A 26,420-nucleotide genomic window follows, 5' to 3' on the forward strand; every position below is an offset into this window, starting at 1 on the left:
CAAGACTGCTGATTCCGTATCAGGGTGATGGTTTCAAATTAAAGTTTTTATAGGTCAAAATGATCTTGCAGAATACACTCATATTTGAAGCTATATCCGACAATGGATACCCATGGTCAGATGTAGAGCCACATGTTAAATGTTAAGAAATGTTAACCAGTCTTCTCTAGCAGTCAACAGTCTGGGTATCCTTTGTAATTATAAATAACTCTGTCCACATATGTTTTAAATATAAGGTTATACGTGGACTAACTGCAAAGAATTAGAGAGACTGTTGTTATTTATCATAAATAAAAGTTCTCAGTCATGATGATTAAAGAATGTTTCCTTTACTCATGGTAAATACTCAGATATTCTAATTAATAAGTAAACTAAGATCACAGTGTATGAGTTTCATAAAGGAAGATATTACCATAATCTTTTTCTACTTTTAGAAAGGTCTTTAATTAAATTATTTGGGTTAGAATCCAGCATTTAGAAAGGAGTCTTGACAAGCATGCATGCCAGTCAGAGTTTATAGGAACTGGTAATTAAATACAAAAATACAAGTTTTTAAAGAAACTTTTAGATTCAAGGGATATATCTACATGTTTGTTACTTGGGTATGTTGCATAATGATGGGGATTGAGCTCTTCTAGGGTACCCATCACCCAAATATTCAACATAATACCCAATAGTAATTTTTCAAGTCTCGGTCCCCATTTCAATCTCTGTCTTTTTGGGATCCCTCTTGTCTACTATTTCCATCATTATGTCCGTGTGTATCCATTGTAAGTGAGAACATGCAATATTTGATTTTCTATTTCTGAGTTAGTTCACTTAGATCTATGGCCTCCAGCTCTATCCGTCTTGCTGCAGAAGACATAATTCCATTCTTTTTTATGGCTGCACAGTATTCCATGGTGAATATATACCATATTTTCTTTACCCAATCAACCACTGATGGACACTTAGGTTGGTTTCATGACTTTGCTAATGTGAATAGTGTCGTGATGAACACATAAGTGCTGGTGTCTTTTTCACATAATGATTTTTTTCCCCTTTGAGCAGATACCTAATATTGGCATTGCTAGGTCAAACGGTAGTTTTATTTTTAGTTCTTTGAGCTATCCGCATACTGTTTTCCACAGAAGCTGAATAAATTTACATTGCCACTAACAGTGTATAAGTGTTCCCTTTTCTATGCATCCATGACATCTATTGTTTTTGACTTTTTAATAGTAAGTGTTCTGAATGGTGTAAGATGATATCTCATTGTGGTTGTAAGTTGCATTTCTCTAATGATTACTGATGTTGAGCAATTTTTCATGTTTGTGAATAGAAAGATAAAAGTATTTAAAGATAGAAACCACAAAATGGCAAATATTACCAAGTTTACAGTTCATGGTAGAAAAACATCAGCATTATCACAAAGACTTCCGTATATCTTCAGATACCAGCATAGCAAAAGTAAGATGTAAAATTGCTATCTTATGAAACTCAGGTGTATGGAAATTTCTGAAATTTCAAAATTTCATTACTTGGGAGATCAGAGCAAGTCAGAATAACTATTATTTTTGCTTTTTCTTTAGGTTGCAAGATAAGTTCTTTCATTTTTTGCTGATTTTAAAATTTTGTTTTTTCTTTGTTTTGCTTTTCTTACTATATGTGAAGAGCTTAGTCACATTGGCAATAGGACACAGTTTGTGTATGGCCAATGTAGTGTTATCATTCCCTTAAGATATAAATTCCTCATTAAAAATGCATCTTTAATGTGCACATTTCTTAAATAAAATCTTAAGAATGTCATGAATATCCTGAGTATTGTCTTAATTGGATAATCCCTTAGCATTTCAGTTTAGACATCAACTAATTTAGGAGCCCATGTGGTTAATTAATTTTGATATTTGAAAAGGCTGAAGGTGTAGAATTTGAAAAGCTCTGAGCCTTCTTATAAAATTCCCACCTGACTTTACATAGGTAACTAACAGACTTCTTTCATCCAATGTGTTCAAGCCCATATTAACATCTATTGCAGAAAATGTCTTCATTTGTCTGTATTCTTTGTCCTAATAACTGACATCATCGGCCACCCAAGTAATTCATGCTAAACATCTAGGAGCTGTTGTTGCCAGGGACGGTACTCAATCCTGACTGCAGTTTAGATCACCAGGATAGCTTTTAAAAACATCTATCAATGTGCAGACTCCATCCTGAGGCCATTAATGTTTGAGAAGTAAGGTCAGTGTTTGAGCCTAGCTGCCCTAATGATTCAAATGAGTAGCCAGTGTTAGAATCACTGTCTACTGAACTCATGGATTAGAGTTCAAGTATATTCCACAGTAGTTTCCTTTAACCAGCCAGTGTTTTAGATAACGAACAACTGGTGCTTTTAAGTGGGGCCTATACCCTCTGTGTACCACAGTCTCCACCACTCTCTCTTATCGCCACTGGGGTATATTTAATTTACCTGCCTCATCTATGAAGGCTTTTGAATTTTGGTTCCTGCCGTAGACTTCTTGGTCTCTTTCTTTCTTTTCTTTTTTTTTTTGAGATGGAATCTCACTCTGTCGCCCAGGCTGGAGTGCAGTGGCTGATCTCGGCTCACTGCAACCTCCGCCACCCAGGTTCAAGCTATTCTCCTGTCTGAGTCTCCTGAGTAGCTGAGATTACAGGCGCATGCCACCACGCCAGGCTAATTTTTGTATTTTTAGTAGAGATGGGGTTTCACCATGTTGGTCAGGCTGTTCTCGAACTCCAACTCCTGACACCGTGATCCACCTGCCTCGGCCTCCCAAAATGCTGATTGCCGGTGTGAGCCACTGCACCGGGCCTTCTTGCTGTCTTTCAACACCAAAGCTTGGTCCCTAACATAGACCTCTTGGTATCTTTCAACACTAGAGCTCAATCCTACTTGGCCCCTCATTACTGTAATTTAGTCTACTTTCTCTCTTCTCCAACTGCTATCATCTCCACAATCATCTCTCAATTAAAATGCGGCAGTCACTTCTTAACTGACTTCCCAGCATTAAACCCTCAGGTCCCTGCTAATCAAGTCACTTATGGCCTTAAATCCATTCACTGGTGCCCTGGTGCTAAGAGATAAAAGTGACATTTTCTAACCCGGCATATAAAACCTTCCTCGTATGATCACTGCTACCCCTACAACGTTCCAGCTTCATAGATTATCATGTCTTCCCTGTTCTGCTATGTCCTTACCAACGTTCCCACAGATACAACCTCCCCCTCCCTGCCACCCTTAGCACTCCAGACCCCACTGACGTCCACTGTACTGCAGGCAGTCTGAGCTGTTGAATAGTCCCTAAGCGGGCATGGTCACTGTCTCATAACTGTGCCCTTCTGTATTCTGTCTTCTCCCTTGCCATCAGACCCTTCCTGTGTAGTCTCTCCTGCTTATTTCTTTGACTCTCAGATGGAATGTCAGTTCCTTTAAGAAGTCTACACTGCTGTTCCTCACTGGGGGCATTTAAGCACTTTCTCCATGCTGTTATACCCCAGCTTTTGCTCTTCCAAGCACTTTGACAGCATATTTTAATTGTGTGTATATGTCTATCTAACTAACTGAGGTAGGCAACTATGTCTTCATGTATGTTCTAGGTCAGCCTTGTAACTCCTTTTATGATTCTGTTTCCCATGAGAAAAGGGATTCAGGCTCATAGTCTCAGGTTTTCACCAGCTCTAAATTTGTGTGCTTATATCAAATTAAAAATCATTATAATATCTAACAAAGGACCCAACACACTCAATCAATATTGAAATAATGATTTAATTTGTGAATGAAGTATTCTTCTATTTTGTTAATCTCTACTGGATTCCTATAGACAACTTTGCATTTGACATTTCTGTGTGTGTGTGTGTGTGTGTGTGTGTGTATGTATGTGTATATATATATATATATATATGCACACATTTAGCTCTAATTAAGCCATTGTAATTTAAGTTGAATTTATGTGGTCAGTGGCAACAAACAATTTAATAGTAAAACAGAAACTTTCTATAATATGTAATCTGAAAACACCCACACCAAAACACAAAAATTATAATAATACAGATAAATATGGATAATTTGGAAAATGCAAAAAAAGAGGAACCCCACCCCACAATCCAATTATCTGGAGAAAAATTATAATGTATTTCTAATTTTCCTCTAGCTTTTTCCCCCATGTATTTGTTTGTTTACTGTATATTGCCTTTTTTTGCAATTATGAATTTTACTGGTGATACTAGATAACACTTGGGCTTCTATTTAACTATTAAACATGTCAATTTACTTGTAGAACAGAATAAATCGGGAACCCAGTGGTAAACATATAACTAAATATGTGGACTTTTTCCAAGAAGGCTCCTAGACAATAGGAGAGCGTGGTAGGCAGGCATCCACCAGGATTGTCAAGTGGTTGGTTGAAAAAGTGACCTCAGAAATGGGGAAGAAGTTTATTTAACAGAAAGTTATGCTGGACAGACAGCATATGATCAGCTTCAGAGTGGGCTAGACAGCAGGAATATGGTGTATTCTGGCAGGCAGATAATGTAAATGGAAAAAGTGGCCGCAGCCACTATGATAATACACATTAATTTATTTATGGTACCTACTTTGTGCCAAACACCATACTGGGCACTAAAAATTCTGTGATAAATAAGATCCAGTTAATGATGGATTTGCAAAAGTAAATACACAATTATACCACTGTATAGTAAATACTTCAGAGATGTCCTAAAGGAGAGATGCAGTTTGGGGTTTGGCAACCTCAGTTGCTGAGTAAGTCTGAATGCAGTTTTCTGAAAGGATCTCAGAGGAATTAGTGGCTTGTGGTTCAGTTGTGAACTCTGAAACTTAATAGGGAAGACATGAAAGATAACCTGAGGTTAGACCTCAGGGAACCAGGTGGGAACTCGACAGAAGTCTAATTTTTAGTATTAATATTAATATTAGCCTTAGTATTACCTTATTGAGCCTTGATGTCCAAAGTCAAGTTTTCCACAGGATGAGTTTCTTCTGAGGGCTGTGATGAGGAATCTGTTCCATGCCTCTCTCATGACCTCTGGAGGTGTGCAGGCAAGCTTTGGGGCCTTGTAGGTGAAGTTCTCCAATTCCTTCCTTCATCTTCAAGTGATGCTCTCCTTGTGTCTCTGTCTTTTCAGAGGCTATGCATTTCCTCTGTGCATATCCTTTTCTGTGTGCAACTTTCCCTTTTTATAAGGACATCAGCCCTATTGGATTTGGGACTAGCCTCATGACTTAAACTTGAATTGTCTCTGTAAAAAACTTATAAAGTCACATTCTTTGGTTCTGGGGGTAATGACTTCAGCACATCCTTTTGGGGAGACACAATTCAACCCATAACAATATCACATGCACACACACACACACACACACACACACACACACACATAAATTAGAGGGATGTTTTTTAAAAGGGTGATTCAGAATTATAACACTGATTTGCCTAGAACTCCTTCAGTTTTGGGGAAACAATTGCAGGATTGGAATCATAGGCCGACAAGGGATTTAGCTGATGGTGAGGCTCAGAAGTCATAGAGCAGACCATTACAATGTATTTATACATATCCCGAAGCCCTTTATAAAAATGCTCTTAACGTCCACAAATTCATTTCGTCATCCTATACTGCTTAAACTTTTACTTTTGTCTACTTTCAGCTACACTTAATTAACTCCTTAAAGTACAAAATATATTTTCTTTCCCTCTCTGCAATCATGAAAGACAAACCTGGACAAGGAAACCAGAAGAGTGTGCACAAAACTCTGCATCACAGTGTCCGTAGTGAATGTTCACTTATGAGAAAGTGATTATAGTTCTTGCTATGGCTGTGTAGCCCCAGGAGAAGAGGAAATTGTTCATACAATTAAACTAAACTTGAAATTAAAACTAATATTTTAGAATTATAAAATCTATTTTGTGATTTAACACATAAGTATCATATTAGCTTTACATCTTTGAGTAATTTGCCAAATCTTCACTTTAATAGGTAAATAAAAGTGCTTTTATTATGTAAAAAATGTATGTACACTATTGAAAGGTAGAAAATGTGCTCGGAGAATTCTATCAGCACGTTTTGGCTCATAAGAACAAGTTTACAGTCTGCACAGAACCTGGGACAGACCTGGCACCATAGTTTTGAAGAAAGAGTACTGGTTTAGCAATTAGATAATTACATTCTTTTCCCGGTCTGTCATGAACTCTTATTAGCATGTGTGTTCTTATCCATGGACAAAGGAGTTCAGGGTAGGGTTACCTCTTATATTCCTATCAGCTCTGAAATTGTGCACTTGTATTAAAGTTAAAATTATAAATTCTTCCTTTAGGAAAAATGAATAATATAATATTTAAGAAGCTTTTTAACTCAATATTGCATTTCTATTAGGTTCATGACTCTCTCTTAAAAAGCATAGAGATCATTTTGGCTTACCACGAAACTGAATTTCTACAAATTAGTTACCAAAACTAAAAAAACAAAAAAACATACACACAGAGACATACACATTAACCAAGAGATCTGGCTTTTTTTTCTTAATGGTGGCCGAAACAGAATTTTTTTTTAAGGGAAGATGAATGTGTATCATGCTCTTTCATTTAAAAAATTACAAATGGAAACATAAATATATATGAATTTTATGAAGCTTTTGGAAATGTTCACCTACTTAAGGCCTATGGACTATGTTAGTTCTAATACCTACCCGCCCTCCAAAAAAAGCATAACAAATATGACAATGAGAGGAATTAGTTAAAAGAAAAAACAGTAAAATTTATTACAGATAATGATGCTCCTCAAAGTTTTTTTTTTTATTAATGAAAAGATGTAATGCTTACCTGCTTATCCATCTGATTTTTTTGGTTGGGTATTCAAGATTAGTCCTATGCAGTAGTCTAAAGCTAAGTATGTTTTAGAGTTTTGGTTAAATTTATTTGTTAACCATCAATTGAAGAATGTAGTAGCCTATATGAATCAGCACTTTAAAAGTTTTGGCATTACAATTTCTGATTTTCAAAATAAGAACAGGATGATTGAATAAAGAACTCTGACAATCTGATTCCCATTATTTGGCCTTAAGGAGGTGTTTTTTCCCTGTAAAACACACACACACACACACACACAGGGTCACATTATAAGCTCTGATATACTTGAGAAAAAGACATAGTCTGCCTGGCGGCTGCCAGGGTCAAAAACAAAGGCACAGAGCACAGCTTGGGAGGGCTGGAAAGGGGCCAGATGGGAGGGTGAGAGATGTGCTTGGGTCCAGTTGAGCTGAATGTTCTGGGCAGGGAAAGGTCAGAGTCTGGGCAAGGCCAGGAACAGCAGGACCATGCCAACTCAGATGCCAGACATCAGGGTCATTCCAACTGGTGGATTCCATTTGTTTTTAAATTTGTTTTTAATTATCAGCATACCGAAGGGACTTTCGCTTCTTGTAAATAGGATGACAAACAAATTAAACTCTAGCAGGTGCAAGCAGCTTATTCTGTCCGGAGCTAAAAACCATCCTAGCTAAGATATAACTTGCCAAACAGGGCTGGTGACAAACAGGTACTCTTCTTCCCTATGAAAACTCCTGGTTGTGGGCTCCAAGCAAAGAGATGCACAGGCAAATGCAGCTGTTGTATCAGGTCATTTTTATTTTAGAGTTATTACTGAGGCAGTTGCTGATAGTTGCCTTGCTGTGTTGAAAGTCGTTTCAAAACTTGGTATTTGAGCACAGTCTTGCCAAAATTTGAAGTTTCTGTCCAAGAAGCTTCAGTGACTGTCTGCCATTATGAACAGCTCCCTAGGGCCCAAGGGTCCAGCTGCTTCACTAAGAAGTGTGATGCCATTTCTGAGGGGGATAATAAAATGCTAGCCTACAGTACAGGGTCTGTAAATCAACACTTCAACTAGGAGGAACTAGAATTCTCCCTAGGGTAACAGGAATGAGGCATTAATATGCTAATTTGAGTCCAAATTCAGTCCCTTCACTCTTTGATTTTGTGTTAATTATCCTGTTTATGCCTGTGCACACGTCAATCTGAAAATCCTTTAGTGGAATGGACAACCAGCTGTCCAAGGTGGGTGAGTTCTCATTCCTTACAGAGGCAGAGACACAGATTAGGTGTTCCCCTGGGGGGGTCTTTCCAATCAGGACTCTGAAAGCACAGCTTATCTCACACAAACTTGGTTCCCCCCAGAGAAACTTTAAAAGATGTGTTGCTTTTGCCAAGATTTTCTCTTGGTTTTTTGCTTAATTAATAGGGATTCAACTGAACCAAAATAAACCATTTGTGGTCCATATAAATAGTGATTTCCTCACCTTATTTTGTGAGGTATTTATATTGAATTTAGGAGCTCAGAAACAACTAAAAGAACCATTAGATGTGGAAAAAAACAACATCTCAATGTTCTAAGGTGAGTTTTTTTCCTCCTTTTCCTCAGTAGGTTTTAATTATATGAGAAACTTTGATGAATTGTCAAAAATTTTCACATAATTGGAAGCAAGCAATGCCTATTATAGCTGTACCACATCATCCATAAGCAAAATTTAACTAGACGATAAAACTAGCTCTTAGAATATTTCAGAATTTCACTTATTCAAAAATATTACAAAAAGTCTACTATGTGAATGGGACCATGTGATGACCTGGAAATGTAAAAAAATAAAATAAAATAAATATGGTGTAGCCCTTAAGGATTTCATTTACTGAGTAGTCAGAGATATTAACAATATCAAGATTATTATTAAATTGCTAAAATAGAATTATGTACATGGTACAATTGGTGTATGGAATAAGTAGAGATCAAAGAAAACATTACAGAGAAGGAGGCATTTGAACCAAGATGAAAGAGTGCATGGAATAGTAAAAGGAAAATGAATAAACGTGGGTGCGGTAATTCTAGTTGGAAGACACATACAGGCAGAGATACAAAGGCATCATGAAGGCATGTGGTGTGCTTGTGGAGTTACTGGCATTTAGTTATAACGAGAATGTAAAGTTCAAGGAGAAATTCTTTGTAGATGACATTGGGTTGGTAAACATGGGGTCAGCAAGCAAATGTCAGATCACTAGAGCAGTAAAGTATTTGTATATTTGATGTAGCACCTACTATGTGACAGATTTCATGTTAAGTAATGAGGAGGCACTAATATTTGCAACAGAGGAGTGAATGATATCAGATTTTCGTGTTAGAAAGCTTATGATGAAACACAAAAATCTAAAATCTAAACATTCAAAAGAGAAGTCAGGATATTGTAATATGATAGGTATAACAATATGTGAAAGAGAGATATCCTGCTTCAACTTCTGAATTGTTACTTGGTCTCTTCCCCTTTGCCCTCTTAGTCTCTTACTAGGCTAATTTCTTCTCATTTCTCACACTCTTAAATGTCATTTCTGCAAGGGCCCTTTCCCTAACAAAAAGATTAGATTAGGTCATTTTATACATCAACATTCTACCCTGCATATTTTCTTCATAGCAATTTGACTCCTTGCAGTTACTCATCTTTGTAATTATTTGCTTAGCATCCACTAGCCATTAGCTTATTGACATCATGGAGACAGGAATGAACTCTATCTTGTTTAGCAGAGTCTTTAGCACATAGCAGGTGTTCTTCCCATATTCTTGTGTAAATAAATGATAGGGAGAATAATATTGGATAAAAGAAAATGAGTAAGAGAAATATTAAAAAAGCATGATTGAAAGAACTTGGTGAATGAATGAAAAGGAAAAATAAAAGAGAAAGACAAATTGGAATGAGTCTCATGTTTCTAGCGTGGATAATGAATCAGAATTATGACTAATGCATGGGGTAAGATTATGACTTAAATTTTAGCCCTGTTGTAATAATTGATGGGATTACTGCTCATATTAAATTAAATTTTATTTTTGTTGAAAATATTTGGTATTTTCTAGTCTTATTTCAGTATATTTTTAAAAACTTTTAGTGTGGAATGTTTCTGTAGAAGATTAACACATACTATTTAGGTTGATTGCTCTTTGCTTCAAGATCAGAAAATTGTATCTCCGTATTTTTGTCCTCATATTTCTGGCATTCATCCAATATCAAAGCCAGGCTCCTTTGGCATATAGCATGATAATTTTTTTTTAATGTTCAATTCTTTAAATTAAAGATTTGGAAAAGCTGATGGGTATTCTTATCTTTGCAATCAGACTTGGTTTGGGCACTAACTAGCTTGTTTTTGGATATGAAATAAAAATAGGACTAAGAAATAAATCTATAATTATCTTGAAGTTTAAACCTCTAACTATATAAAATCTCAATCTAGTTAAAGGAAGATTTCTAAAAGTAGCAAATAAGTTTTTGACATCAAAAACTGTCAGGCAATCATCTCCTCATTTGTTCCTGTTATTTAAATGAAAAGTATTTATTTGTTTCTTTTCAGTTACACACAAAGAAAAAGAAAAAGAAAAAGTAAGAGAAAAAGAAAAACCTGAAAAGAAAGGTATGAAGTTATTCTTATTACTGTTATTATCTTATTATTGTTATCTTATTATTCTTATTACTGTCTTACTACACTGAGTCCTTTCCCACTGACTTCCTGCTCTTTACATTCAGATTTTAGATGACCATGCATTTTCACAAATTAAATTAGGATTATTTTCTCAGAATAGAATCTAAAAAAAGGACTTTCTGGATTGAGATAAATGAAATACTTAAGACTGTTGAATTCAGTTACCACTTTACTTTCCAGAAATGTTATATCAATTTTTCTTCTGGAAGTTTTGAGACTGCCTTAGCCATCAATAAGGATATTAGAGGATATTATGTTAGAAATAATTGGCAGTTTGATAGGTAAGAAAGTAGATCTCATTATTGCAGCTTGCATATTTTGATTGTTTGTTAGGCTGCTTTAAATTCTAATTTTTATTTATTTATATAGAATAGATAATAAGATCTAATTGCTCAACACATAAAGATACTTTGTGAAAACCTTCCTCTTACCTTGCTCCTAGCTTCCTGGTTCCCATTTCATGCCAAACCCACATACTCACAGTAAATCACTCATGTGAATTTTACATGCATACTTCCAGAGCTGTATTATGTGCTTTCCAGATAATACATGTCATTTTCCTCCCTACTTTTACATAAAATCTAGTATATCCTATAATCCAACTTCTACAATTTAATAATACATTCTAGAAATCTTTTTATATCACTATTTTCCTCATTCTCTTTAAAAAGCTTCATGGTGTTTAAATGAGAATACGTTCTTCCACTGTTCCCCCTTCCCTTGCTCCTAACCCCCGGATAAGCCCTGGTGTGTGATGCTCCCCCCATCTATGTGTTCTCAATGTTCAACTCCCACTTATGAGTGAGAACATGCAGTGTTCGGTTTTCTGTTCCTGTGTTAGTTTGCTGAGAATGATGGCTTCCAGCTTCATCCATGTCCCTGCAAAGTATTAACTGCTTATTATTTATAAGTGGAAAGATTGAAATATGGTTTTTAGTGATGTGTATATCTTTGTGTGTAACTGTTCACACTCACTGTTCATTTCTCCTAATTGTGTGTGTGTGTGTGTTTTGGGTATGTGTACCCCTTGGCCTATAACTTCTTTTCAAATATTTTTCCGAGTTTGTTTCACAGTTACTATTATGCTAATCATGTGAATGGACATGTGTGAGTTCATATATGTTTAGATTCTTGAATTTTTAGGTGGTTATATATGTTGATATTATCTTGTGGTATTTCTGGCTTTGAATTCTCATTCAAGAATCAATTCAATAGCCACTAATATTTTCCTCAAGTTTAAAACAGATTTTTTTGTGTGTTTGCATTTGTTTTTTTTTGTTGTTTTTTTTTTTTGTTTTGAGACAGAGTCTCACTCTGCCACCCAGGCTGGAGTGCAGTGGTGCGACCTCGGCTCACTGCAACCTCTGCCTCTGGTGTTCAAGGTTCCTCATGGCTCAGCATCCCTAGTAGCTAGAACTACAAACATGCGCCACCACACCTGGCTAATTTTTGTATTTTTAGTAGAGATGGGGTTTTGCCATGTTGGCTAGGCTGGTCTCAAATTCCTGACCTCAAGTGATCTGCTCACCTCAGCCTCCCAAAGTGCTGGGATTATGGGTGTGAGCCACAGCGCCCAGTCAAAAAAGATTGTTTTATATTTTAAATTTAACTTTAATTCCTCAAAAATCCACTTCAATGTATGATGTGAAGTAAGATTGTAACTTAATTTTTGCTATTATTTTAGAGAGGATTGTGTCTAGGATAACTGGGCTAGACTTCAGCTGATTTAGGCATCCAGAGTATACATAGTCTGTTGAACTTTTTTGTTTTGTTAAACATTCCACTTAGGTAGAACGTGTTATGACATTTAGGAATCAGATCCATTTAAACATGTTTATATATTATTTATGGTATATTTATACTTGAAAATATCAAAATCTCATGAATCACCATCAAAAAACTTACTCATGTAACCAAAATCACCTGTACCCTAATAACCTATGGAAAAAAAAGAAAATTTCAATTAAATAGTTGTAATTTTTCTTCATGTTTACTTTGTGTCAATTTCCATGAACTTCAATATAGCCACCTCCTTTCTCTGTTCTAGAAATAGGTGACCATTTCCTTTCTGCTATTGGGTTAAGGAAACTTATTAGCACCAGGTTCTGCATATTCTGACTCAATGAAATAATCTGCTATTTCTTGTGATTTTTTTTCAAACTTCACAGTAGCTAAATGTTTTCTGTTAAAAAAAAAAGTTGGGATTTTTTTTGTCAAATTGTAAGTAGTGCAAAAAAAATGTATTCAAATTGAAAAGCAGAAATAAAATTCTGCATTATAAGTGCTCTTTTATTTACTGTATGCCAATTAAAGGATGTTTCCATTTTAGGAAATATGTTATTATAATATAGTCCTGTGACCTTGCGTGTATAGTGCCCTGCTTAGCCTAGCATAATGCTCCTTCTGTTAACATTGTCTAAGCTATTACCCATAATCCCAAGTGGTAGTGGAGGTGGCTGTGGGCAGATGTGAGTAGTGGAGAGGCTGAAACTCTGGAGGAGGAGGCATCTGCTCTCTCAGCAGCTCTGCATCTATCAAGGACACTTGGTCTTCAACTGAACATTAGGCTTTCTGAGGCTTAAATCATCTTTCCAAGATTCTGAAGGACACTATTCATCAACTGTATTTAAAAAGAATAGATTTTTGAATACATATTTTAAGCATTTTTTAATGATGTAAGTAAAGCCGATGTATGTTATTACTATTCTTGTTATATAGTTGTAGAAATGGAAATAGGTGGAACTAATTTTTCCTCTAGTAATTCAATATCCAGACTTTATCAACTACTCAATTAAATCTCATATTTTACTATTTAATTTTCATAGTTTAATTACCATTGTTATTCTTTAAAAAATAGCATGTAAATATTGAAAAATGTATGATGATTTGGAAAACTACCAAACCACACAATTTAATATATTTGAAATTTAAAAATAAACATAATGATATTTTTTGACAAATTCTTATAAAAAGTTTTCACTCTCAGTTTGTCTTCCCTGAAAGCTTTATCTATTTGAAATAATAACTTGAAAAAGAGTGGAACTGATTTTCAAAGTGCTTTCTAAGTCTTAATGCCTACACCTTTACATTGAATTCTATACAGCTGTTATTACATTGGTACCTCTTTATTTCTGAATTAGACTTATTAATGTGATAAATTTTCAAAATATTATGTATTAGATTTTAGTGCTTATGAAATTGAGAAAAGAAAGCTTGGTTTTGAAATCTATTAAAATGTGTACTAATGTAAAATTTTCTGTTTAAGCAACTCACAAGGAAAAAATTGAGAAAAAAGAAAAACCAGAAACAAAGACAGTGGGAAAAGGTAACTTTTCAATTTATTATTTCCATAACTGAATATTTTGAAAGATTAATTTTTGGGTAATGGATAGTTGGATATTTGTAAACTTTTATTATTTTATTTACATTAAAAAGTTAATTTGGTCTTACGTTAAAATTTAATATCTAAAAGAATAATTAAACTGAATACTTATAATAACAGAGAATCTCAAAATGTGAGAGGAAAATGAAGAACTTCACCATATGTGGTAGATAGTATTTTGAGCCCCATAACCTTCAATCACCCCTTGGTGTCATCCCTGTGGTTATGTTACATTAAATTGCAAAAAAATATTTTTACAGAACTAGTGAAGATTGATCTAAAATAGGGAGGTTCTCCTGGATTATCCAGGTGGGCTCAATGTAATACCATGAGTCTTTAAAAGTGGAGAGATTCATTGCCTCAAACATTTACTATTTGATTGCATTGAGAGCATTCCGAATTCACTCTCTAGTTATTTTGAAATATACAATAAGTTATTGTTAACTATAGTCATTTTATTTTGTTACTGAGCACCAAGAACATATATTGAGGAAAGGACAGTCTCTTCAAAAGAGAGACTGTAATAGGAAATTGTAATAGGAAAACTGGATATGCAGAAGAATGAATGTAGACCCCTATCTTTCACCATATAAAAAATTAATTCAAAATGAATTAAAGACTTAAATGTAGGACATCAAACTACTTGAAAAAAACATTGGGGAAATGCTTCAGAACATTGGTATATGCAAAGATTTCTTGAATATAAGACCACAAAAGCACAGACAATCAAAGCAAAAATAGTCAAATGGACAACTTCTGCATAGTAAATGATTTTCTTGTATCAAAAAGAAAGGGTTGGCTGGGCATCGTGGCTCACACTTGTAATCCCAGCACATTGTGAGGCTGAGGCAGGTGAATCACTTGAGGTCAGGAGTTCAAAACCAGCCTGGCCAACATAGTGAAACTCTGTCACTTCTAAAAGTTCAAAAATTAGCCAGATGTGGTGGCACACATTTGTAATCCCAGCTACTTGGGAGGCTGAGGCAGTAGAATCCCTTAAACCTTGGAGGTGGAAGTTGCAGTGAGCCAAGCTCTTGCCACTGCACTGTAGGCTTGGCAACAGAGAGAGACTCTGTCTAAAAAAAATAAAAAGGTCATGCATAAATCTTCATCAATATTTTAAAAGTTTGAGAACTGAGAGTACCTTAATGATATCCCAAATATATTTATTAGTATATCACTTTAATATTATACATTTTGGCATATTGAATAACAAAGTTTTCTGTATTAAATTTATCTGTCTATTACCAGAAAAAAATGGATTTTATCCAGTAATTTAATCTTATTCCCTACATCTGCATTTAAATTGCTTATCTTTTAAAATATAGGTTTTATGTAATCAGAAGCCTCAATTCAGCATTTTTAAGAAACTACCCATTTATATAAAAAGTAGAAGTTATTTCTAAGACTTAATTTGATTATCTACTAAACATAAAATAATGAGATATTTGAAGCAGATATGTTTTTAATAAATTTTCCATTAGATAACCAAATATTTTATTAAAGCTAATATAAACTATAAATTGAAACATTTTTAGAAGGTAACATGAATTTACTTTCAAGATTAAATTAAAATAAATAAATGTAATTTTGTTTCTCCTGTTTCATAAATGCAAATGAAAATAAATTGGTATATATATTTAATTTATTTCATTGCATATATATGAAATCATATTTGATAGCTGTATGAAATCTAGTAGACATTTTTAAGATCATATAAATTAATTACCTAGTTTAACATATGAAGAAATTGACCTCTAGAGAGAGAGAAAAATTTTTTTGCCAAGTAATAAAACTAGTGTGTGTTTGGGTTAAGACAGAAATCCAGGTGAAGTGAGTATAAATTGAGTTTTCTTTATAAAAATCATTAAATACAAGTCTTCAAGCATCACTTTATTTTTCAAAAAATTTGCTAAATACTGTATTAGTTATTTATTGCTTTGTAAAGCATTACCATGAAATTTGAGGCTTAAATCAATGCACATTTATTATCACACAGTTTCTGTGGATCAAGAATCTGGGCATGGCTTAGGCCTCTATTTCACAATCTCACAAGGTGGAACAAAGTGTTAATTAGGACTTCAGTCTCATCTGAGGGTTCAACTGAGGAAGGATCATTTTCAAGTTCACTATATGGTTGTTGATGTGATTCACTTCCTCAAGGACTCTTAGCCAATCAGTTCTTGGCTGGCTGTTGACAGGGGTACATCTTCAGTTCCTTGACACATGAGTCTCATGAACATGACAGCTGGCTTCATTAAACCTAAAGAGAGAAAAACAGTCAGGAAGACTGAAATTACAATCTTATCTAAACTAATCATCAAAGTCACATTCAATCACCTTTGCCATATACTATGGGTTAGCAGCAAATTCCTAGATCAACCCATATTGAAGGGAAGATGATTGCACAAGGATATGAATGCCGCAAGTTGAAAATCATTGGGGACCATCTTGAGTCAGCTTGTCATAAAGACTTTCCATTTACATATTGACATCATTATTGTAGGGGAGATACACACACACATAGACATTCACACACAAGCATACATATACGTATGCATATGTATATATGTGTCTGTTTACAACATGTATATGTATATGTGTGTATACATGTTTGTATACAATATATATTTTTATTTTTATTTTATATGTATATGTATTATGTTAGTTATAAGAAATTAACAGAAATTGTTCTTTATATAATAGGTGATTTCTGGTAAAACAAAATAAGATAAAAAAGGCATAAGCCTTCTATGTGACATTAATGGTAGAAAAAATTATGAAGTACCTCTGAAAGGTATGACCCGTTAAAGTAGAACAGCCGTTTGAAGAGCTGTGATTTCCAGAGGCACTTGCATAGAATGCAGCATGTTTCTTGCGCTGTTGCAAGTACTGCTTGCTGAAAGGCAGCCATTGGTTAGAACATTTCAGGGATTCCTCCTGGTGAAAAGTAGACCTTTAATGTCTACCTTAGTACATGTATAGGACCCCATAGTCATTGAGAAAGCTAACCTATTTATGTAGTTCATTAAAATTAGCAGAGACAGGGAAGAAGAAGAAGACAATAATAAATAGAGAAGTTGAGTACGGTGAGCCAAATTTGGGTCAGGCTAATTGATGTGGAAGTCAGTGTAACCTTCAGACCTTCAGATGTCTGTGTGTCTGATGAAGTGGGAGAGGTTATTGCTGCCTTTGTCACTTTGAGGAAGACATCACTTTTACTTGGTTTGTGTATGTGTATATCTGCCCTTATATGTCTTGAAAAACATTTTTTTTTTGGTATCATCTTTTTAGGTTAATATTAATAACCAATCAACTTACTGTGATTAGAAATTGGGTTAGGCATTCTGATTCTACTCTTTCTACTCCTGACTCATTTAGTTACACCATTTTTGATAAATGGCTTTTTGATACTTAGATTTTTTCATATGTAAAATAATAATGATATAGTAATCCCTGCTGTACATTAAACTCTGGGTAAGTTCTAGGGAAACTCCAAGAGCTCTAGACATGTAGATTATGCTGATTTAATATTAACAATGTTTACCTACTTATTTTGCAGAATTCAAAGTTCTTTAGCTCAGCGTTACTTATCTCTACAGCTTCCATAGAGGAAGAAGCAGATATAGTGGTGATTCTTTTTTTAAGGCAAAGAGACTGAAGAAAAGAGAAATAAAGCAGTTTGTAGTTCTTCATGAAATGAAAGATAAAATTTGTTATTTTCTAACTCCAAAAATGTATAGTATGTTAGTATTTTTACTGAGGGATACTGTTCTATTTAATACTTTGGCATCAGACATTCTGAATCTGATTCAGTAGCTTAATGGATTGTGTTAATGCAGAGATTGAATCAAATATGCTGATGTCATTTTTGATTAGAATATTTTGTTTTCCATTTGACAAAAGTCATGAATAAAATGCCTTCTTAAATAAAACGGGGTGATTTGAATACAGCATGGCAATCCTTTTTGTTTTTTAATTCCTTAATAAAGTCCATCACTTAAATTATCTCAGGGAAAAATCAGGAAAAATATTTTGGCACAAAATTGAAGAATATCTACTCAACTTAAAAGTAAATAGAAGTTGGGAGTTGCTTTGGTTTCATGACATTTTCTTTATTATAGTCATATCATTTAGTTCTCACCAATTTTTTTTCCTAGTATGAGGCAAAGGTATTTATTTCAAGGGTGAAGGTGATTGAGAAGTGTCTAAAATAGGTAGAAAATATTTTATTATTTTTATAATTAAAGTCGATTATAATGAGTTTGCTATATATGTGGTTCTGCCTCTTAGAAAATAATCATTGCCCACTTATAAATTATAATGGCATTAAAAATAGATCTGAATTTCACACAACTTTAATTCCATAGTATTAAGGTTAAATCAACTGTAACTTACAAGGAGTAGATAGCTGTCATTTAGAGTAAGCAAATATAACAATTTCACACAAATTAGTATAAACAATAAAAAAACAGTTGGCAAAATTAACATGTTTAGGCAAGTTTATTTCTAAACACATATTTACATATGCAGTCTTTATATCACTATATAATACACATGATACGAGTACAGTGGAACATTTACTCTCTCCATCAAAACTGCTAATCCAATATTTATTTACCTTGTGTTTTCTCTGAAAAAAGCATTGTGCTAGACACTATGGTGATACAAAAATGGATAATAGAATTCCTACCCTCAAGCACTCTCTGTCTGGTAGGGAAGACAGATCAACAACCATCTGTAGTACAAGATATATAATAGTTAATAAAACGTATACTTTAATAAAAATTCAGACAAATGGAAGTTTTGGGGAAGACATTATTAATTCAAATGGGAAAGCCATTTTTTTTTTTTTTTGTATGTGATTGACCATGAAGAAATTTAATACCAGCACTTTGGGAGGTTGAAGCAGGTGGATCACCTGAGGTCAGGAGTTCAAGACCAGCCTGGCCAACATGGTGAAACCCCATCTCTACTAAAAATACAAAAAATTAGCCAGGCATGGTGGCATGTGACTGTAATTCCAGCTACTCAGGAGGCTGAGGCAGCAATATGCTTAAACCTGGGAGGCGGAGGTTGCAGTGAGCTGAGATTGCACTCCAGCCTGGGCAACAGAGCAAGACTCGGTCTCAAAGAGAAAAAAAGAAAAAAATTTAAATATGTGAAAAATATAGAAAATGTAGAGAATGCAGTCTGACAATATTTGAAAAATGGAAAATACAGAAAATATTCAAGTGAAAGAAAGCAGTCCAGTAGAGGCAGAAACTTCTGGAAAGATGCCATAAGATGGTAGATAGGAGGAAGCCAGATATTGCAGGGTTTTAATTTTGCTATCCTGAACTTTATTCAGATTTTTTTTTATTATGCTGATTTTTTAGAACTTCAGCAACTGTCTGTGAGCCCAGGTCAACATAAACTATCTAGAAATGTTTTTGGGGTGAGCACATAATGAATTGTATGAGATTGAGGTGCTATTGACTATTGCAGTGAAACTTTTGAAACTTTCTCCCCAGACAGACACTAATAAACATTTCAGTGTGCAATTCTGGAATGATGTCAATTTAAAGTCATCCGGAGAAAGCTGCTGGTTCCAGTCATGGAAATGTATGAGTTTACTGTAGGAAAGAACAGAAACCAGCAAAGGAGATTTAGAAATTATTTATAGGAAGAAGAAGAAAATCCCCTGAGTATAGTCACAGAAGCCCCAAAGATGTTGAAAATTTATGGATATATGAAACCCTGTCTCTACTAAAAATACAAAAGTAACTAGTCATGGTGCTGGGTGCCTGTAATCCTGGTTACTTGGAAGACTGGGGCAGGAGAATTGCCTGAAACTGGGAGGTGGAGGTTGCAGTGAGCTGAGATTGTGCCACTGCACTCCAGCCCGGATGACAAAGCAAAACTCCATCTCAGAAAAAAAAAAGAGAGAGAGAGAGAGTTTATGGAGTAATTTGATAATATTTGTATGAGAATTTTATGATTAAACAACATTGGATAATACGCGTATCATAATTCTCTTTCTTGAAAATTCTCAATACACTTTAGCCTTGAGAAAGTCCAAGCTAAAGGATCAGGTTAGCTTATTGTTTCCAAATGAATTTGGTCATGAGGACATCAACATCTTCCTGTAAAGTATCTGAAGTATTTGAGGAACAGTGTTTTGGAAAGTGCTAGTGTAGGCAATTAAGTGTGGTACCACAGATGATTTTTGTTTTGCAATCTAACCAGCATCTGGCATTATCATTTTCATTCTCTCAATGGGACCTTCTAATATTATCTTGGCTTAGCCTGAAATCATCATTTGGGTACCAAAGTCAAGAAACCATTTTTTCATAAAATTCTTTAACATGAGTGACAATAAAGGCCACATAGTACATTAGCAAATGACATAGAGGATTCCAACATTGCAGTAGAGTTGCTGTGGTGTATAGTGGTTATGTGTAGTCACATACAATAAGTAATGTCCAATATGAAGCATCTATTATGAACAATTTTCCACAAATAATTTGCTACATTGTTACTGCTTTCTAAAAGATGCTTGAATGATCTACAACCTAATTCATTTGCATCCCAGTTCCTTCTTCCAAAATACAGATAATATCAAATTAAGAATATATTTATGTAAAAAAAAAAACCATATATTCTAATTTATTTATGTATTTTTATTTATTCCCCTTTCAATTTCCAAGGACATGTTTAAGGGCTTTACAAACTAGTAGAATTATTGCTGACTTAAGATAAACAGGAGCCAATATCTCAATTTCTGTGCTTTCAGTCTTTCCAAAGCCAAATCATTGGAGACTGTATCTCTCTCAGTTTTCCTCTAATAGATTTCGTTGGTTTATTTCTATTAGTCAGCACCAATGCAGATAATTTTACATTTGAATTCCTAATTGTTGTCTTTAAAAGTATTTTGTTGGCATTTCAGTTTCTTGAATGACCCTTAAGATTTTTCAGTTATGGAGCAAAATGATTGCATACTTTTAAAAGGAGAGGACTTCACTGGGCTCTTTAATATGGACATTGTCTTTCACTGAACATGCCTGTATATCCATCCCCTGCATATTACAAACACCTCCTTGTTGACATGCTGAGTTCCTATAAGCTTAAAAAATAATGTTTTCATGTACAAATTAAGAGCCACAACACTTTAGTAGTCTATCTAATATAGCACTTCATAAACTGTATAAAACCCTGATAGTAGTCACAAGTGTTTAAGAACAGTATTTTCTATTGTTTTCCTTTCTTCCCTCTTTCTTTTCCAATTTTTCTTAATGACCTAGTACAGATAAAACATTATGTTTGTAAATAAACAAAAATATTTCAATGTCTCTTAACTTCATACAGAAGAGAAGAAAACTAAGACTGCAGAAAAGAGTGAAGAAAAGACTAAAAAGGAAGTGAAAGGTGGAAAACTGGAGAAAGTGAAGCAAACAGTTGCAAAAGGAAAAGAAGTACAGAAAACACCGTCAAAACCCAAAGAAAAGGAGGACAAAGAGAAAGCAACTGTGTCAAAGCATGAACAGAAAGGTAAACACTCAGAGCAGGAGGCTGCCGGAGGTTCTAAAAGAATATTGGGCAAGAAGCACATGCGGTGAAATTAAAAGCTGAAAAAGATCAAAATCAGACTTCAAATGGGGGTAAAAGATATTAAAGTAAATATATCAGAAAGGAAATACAGTAAATTGGGAATTAATATTTATTTATGAAAATACTAAGATGTGTTCACATATCTAAAGGGGCATTTTGAAGTATTTTTAAAAGGGCTTTGGAGTTAGCTTCTGGAATCACATAAAGATTAAAGATAAATGTTGAATTTTTGAGACGTGAAATTTCTATTAAGAGGTGGAATAAAGATTGCATGTATCACACTCTTTGGAGACAAGTGGTCTCCCAAAATGACAGCAAATCCTAAGGAATTTGTTCAGGGGCACATGTTAGCATCATATAAATATTGTGAAAACTATCCATACATTACTGTTGCTTTGGCAAGAGCACATCATTTAGAATATAAATCAAATTATTAAATTCATTTAATAGGCAAGATGTTATAGAGAAGACAGCTCTCAAGATTCTTTTTCAGTTTCCATTGACTAAATTTCTAATGTTAGGGAACTCTGAATGTGACATATTGTGCCACTCTTCAGCAAAAGTGATGTCAAACTTACATCCCCGCTTTGCAAAAATATAGCACTTAAATGGAGATGGAATATAAACCTGAATTTTTTATAGAAGGGTGCTATGTGAATATACAGAGCTGAAGTTTTAGGAGGGCAACTAAGGGTCTTATTGCATCACATCTCTGGCACTTGTTGACTCTTTCCTTTCCTAAGTCCATTTCTGACTCCAGGTTGCAATATAATCCTGGGACACCTTTACAGAATGTGGGGTCTATTATGTAGGGACTATTCCTATAATTGATGTTTCTTGGAGCCATTGAAAAACCAAAATTTTCTTTCCTTGTAGCAGTTTTGACTAATGTTACCTAAGGACTATATCAAAGAAATGGCTTCTATTAGATTTTAGTTTAAGAAATCTTACAATTTTGTCACAGAGCAAGCTATTTGGAGAATAAAACTGAAAATAATTTTTCCTCATTATAAGGTGCAAGAGATGAAATTTGCAAGCCACTTGTATTTTATCCACTCTGTATTTTTATTTTTTCTCTTGAATTTGTATTTGTAAACTTTGATTCATGAGTAGTATTTGTCAACTCTGATTTATATGACAAAAGATACATATTTTAAAAATATATATGTTTAAAAGGAAATAAATATTTTTTCTTTATTTAGTGATCCACAAACTTTTAAATTTAGATAATATTAATGTATTAAATATTTTAATATATAAGTGACATTAAAACTTAGGAGCTCTAAAACTTTTTCCAATTTTCAAGGTGATTATATCACCGTAAAAAGTTTTAAAAGTTAATTATTACTTCTATCAAAATTATGTCATTTATAAAATATTTTGGTAGACAAAAAGGGTGAAGTAAATAAAGATAAAATATATTGAATATAATAATAAAAACCAGCAGAATTAATCTTTGGATTCACCGGTATGATTACTTAGATCCTAAAATCCTTTACACTTTAGATTGCTGTTCAAAAAGAAAAATAATCACACAAAACCAGTTAAAACCTAACAACTATATTCTAATTTTTAACCATAAATACAGAATGTAAAAATTGATGCCAGTTGTATTTGGAAATGTTAAAATACTTATCTAGCAACTAGGAACATTAATGTATTTTTTGATGTTCATTTTTCATATCTTTGAGGATTTGGGAGCCATATTTTATTGATAAAGACTCATCACCAGAACACTTTAAAATAATGTTTATTTTCCAAGTCACAAATATGTATTTCATTTCTATCAGTAATCAGATTTATTACAGACAGCTTTGTATTATCATATCCATTTTCGGTCTACTATTTTTATTTCTATGCAAAGAGCTATTTATCTATTAAAACAACATTCAAATATCATTTAGAGTTAAAAACAAAGGCACAAATGTGATTTTATCAGTTAAACAATTACAATTGCTAAAGCATGCCTCACTGTTGAGAACAGTTGCCATTAATTATATAAATGTATCATTAGGAGAGTAATCAAAAGTAACCTCTATGGCAGGTCAGACATATAAATATGTCATTTTATCTTTTTACTAAGCAAAGATTTAACTAAAAGCATTTTTTAAATTAAAGAAAATGAATTACATTATGGTTTTAACTAAGCAAGATAAAGATACAGTGTCTTTCTTTCTTTTTAATTTGGGAAGCCTTGGTTTTGAAATTTTTATATTGATTACTTAGTGTAATTGTTGAGTTAGCTCTTTGGCCAAGAGAATACTTATTCACGTAGCTTAAGTTAGACCTAATATGTCTGAGGCATTCTTTTAACGTAGATTTCTAAATATTTCTTTTTAAAGAAATAGGGCTCATTCTTTTTAAAGAAATAGGTCCTTTACTCACTTGGAAACAGATTTTTACATGGGGCACATACTTACTAGTAATTATTTAATTACATAGTATACAGGTGAATATATTCAATTTAGTCACTCTCAATATTGTATATGGAAATAATACATCTCTCTTTCTGCTTAAAGCATTAGAGATAAGATATATATGTATATACACACCTACCATAAACACACACAACACACACACACACACACACACACAAATCTAGTTTTTATAAACCCATCTAAATCTGTTTATAGAGTACGAAGAGTTGGCATAATCAGATGTTGCTCCCTAGTTTTCTGATGACCTCTGGGAGGTCTGAGGAGAAGGAAAAACAAATTTTCCAGCTGCCACACTTTGCTGATTCACTCATTCTTTATTTATTTTTTGAACAACTATTTAAATATTTGTGGCAGGCAGAGAAAGTATAGCTAATGTGAATCTGTTATAGAGTCCTGGACCACATGTGTCCCTTCCTCATTAGAGGTTTCTTTAAAAAATTGTTATTTTGTTGACATTCTGCACCCAGAATGTAGTTTTCCTTGGTTACCACTCCACAGGGAACACCAACTAGGCATCATTTGAATGACATCCATCACTGCCCCTGAGGATCAAGAAGGAGAGAAATGGACAGCATGTGTTATTCCAAGAAGAATGTTCATTTGGGGAAAAAGTACTTAAATGAGCAAATTTAACATTATATAAATTATTATCTCAGAACTGTGAAAATTAGAATGGCAGGACAATTTAGATTTTCTTTATGATAAGTTTTCTGCTGTAATACTTAAGTTGGGTTTAAAGAAACATTTTTACAAAACAAATCTTCCAAAATCAGGAAGGCTTGGTTTTCCTGTATTCTTAGACAGGTTAAGCAGATAAACTGGAAACTTCCCAACCCATATCTACCTAGAATTCTAATACATTGTTAAGGTCAATGCCAAGGACAGGTGGAAATGGGCATCCTAATTTAAAATATTTGAGAATCCCTATCTGCTTTGATAGGAGTGAAAACATCTTTCTCATATTCCTATGATATATTGGTGCCATTAGAATACAACAAGATCACAGCACTATTTACATATAACAAAAACCTTCTAGGTGTTGTAGCAAATAATTTTCTAGATTAAAAAATATCCTGTGAATTCATAAGAAATTTCCTATTTATGATTAGAAGCTCATTGGGCTATTGGTTTATTAATTAAATGAATGATTTTTGGATCTAGGAAATGTAAGAAATATAAGTAACGTACAGTTGTCCCACAGTATCTGTGGGGGATAGGTTTCAGGATTCCCTGCAGATACCAAAATCCACAGATGTTCAAGTATTTTCTATAAAGTGGACTAATATTTGCATATAACCTATACACATCCTCTTTTATACATTAAATCATCTCTAGATTACTTATATACCTAATGCAATGTATTTAATAAATGCTTTGTAAATACTTATACTGTATTGTTTAGGAAATAATGATAAGGGAAAAAAAGTCTGTATATGTTCAGTACAGACACAACCATGGTAGCTGTAATTATTAATATGTGTATATGTATGTGTGTGTGTGTATATATATATATATATGAGACAGAGTCTCACTCTGTCATCCGTGCTGGAGTGTAGTGGCACAATCTCAACTCACTGCAACCTCCGCCTCCCGGATTCAAGCCTCAGATTATAGGCGCCCGCCACCACGCCCAACTGTTTTGTATTTTTAGTAGAGATGGGGTTTTCACTATGTTGGCTAGGCTGGTCTCAAACTCCTGACCTCAAGTGATCCTCCTGTCTCAGCCTCCCAAAGTGCTGGGATTATAGGTGTGTGGTTTGTTGAATACTCAGATGTGGAACCCAGGGAAATGGAGGGCTGACTGTACTTTGATAATATTTCAACATAAAAGCTAAAAAGTTTCATTACACTATCAGCCTTCAGCTAAAGAAGAATCTCTGAAGTGTGAAGATTTTAATCAATTCAGTGCACTGTTTAACATTTTATGTATTTAACCATCCCATCACAATTTGGGGCAGATAATAGTTCATTTGGAGGGGATGTTATATTACAAATAGTCCCTGCATTCTAAACTTCCAACATATATAACAGCAAAGACCCTTATTTGCTGTCATGGGAGTCTGTAGTGCCTCTAGGAGTAATTATTGTGGGAAAACAAATGAAAGGTTTTAGATCAGTAATTAATGCATTCTAATTAGACTCATCTAAGGAGTTTGTATAAAATGCATATTCCTAGAGTCCAGATCCATGCCATTTTAATTTTTTTTGGTGATGGAGCCCAAAAATCAGTATTCTGACAATTCCCCTCTCTCATGTTTAAGTTACCCTGTGAGAACTACTAGAGTATAAGGAGAGCAAATCTAAAAAGAGTACAGTCACTTAAAGTACTGAAATAAAGGGAACATACTGCTAGTTTCAGAAAGTCCGCACTGGTCCAAATTCAAACTTTCCATTTAAGGGAAATGTACTTTTTCATCTTGCTTTGTCTTAGAACCAAATTGCCAGTTCTACAGTCTTGCTCAGGAAAACAGTCTTGTGTCTAGGAAAGAG

At 34.0% G+C, this 26,420-nt stretch overlaps 1 protein-coding gene and 1 long non-coding RNA gene across 17 annotated transcripts in view; one reads left to right on the plus strand and one right to left on the minus strand.

The window, feature by feature from the left end:
* The window catches only part of TRDN (triadin), a 369,423-nt gene that overhangs the window by 102,768 nt on the left and 240,235 nt on the right, over window positions 1-26,420 (plus strand). For all 16 annotated transcript variants that reach the window (XM_064360733.1, XM_064360737.1, XM_064360734.1 and 13 more), the window contains exons 6-8: window positions 10,392-10,451; window positions 13,786-13,845; window positions 21,250-21,432. In XM_064360733.1, the coding sequence (XP_064216803.1) occupies window positions 10,392-10,451; window positions 13,786-13,845; window positions 21,250-21,432 (303 nt within the window). The remainder of the gene's footprint in view (window positions 1-10,391; window positions 10,452-13,785; window positions 13,846-21,249; window positions 21,433-26,420) is intronic.
* LOC110567432 (uncharacterized) overlaps window positions 15,783-26,420 on the minus strand; it is a 60,788-nt gene continuing 50,150 nt past the window's right edge. The window contains exon 2 of the long non-coding RNA XR_002477848.2: window positions 15,783-16,165. This is a non-coding gene — a long non-coding RNA (uncharacterized LOC110567432). The remainder of the gene's footprint in view (window positions 16,166-26,420) is intronic.

Source organism: Aotus nancymaae, unplaced genomic scaffold, assembly GCF_030222135.1.
Source record: "Aotus nancymaae isolate 86718 unplaced genomic scaffold, 86718_ANA_hifiasm-v0.15.2.pri h1tg000040l, whole genome shotgun sequence".
NCBI lineage: Eukaryota > Metazoa > Chordata > Mammalia > Primates > Aotidae > Aotus > Aotus nancymaae.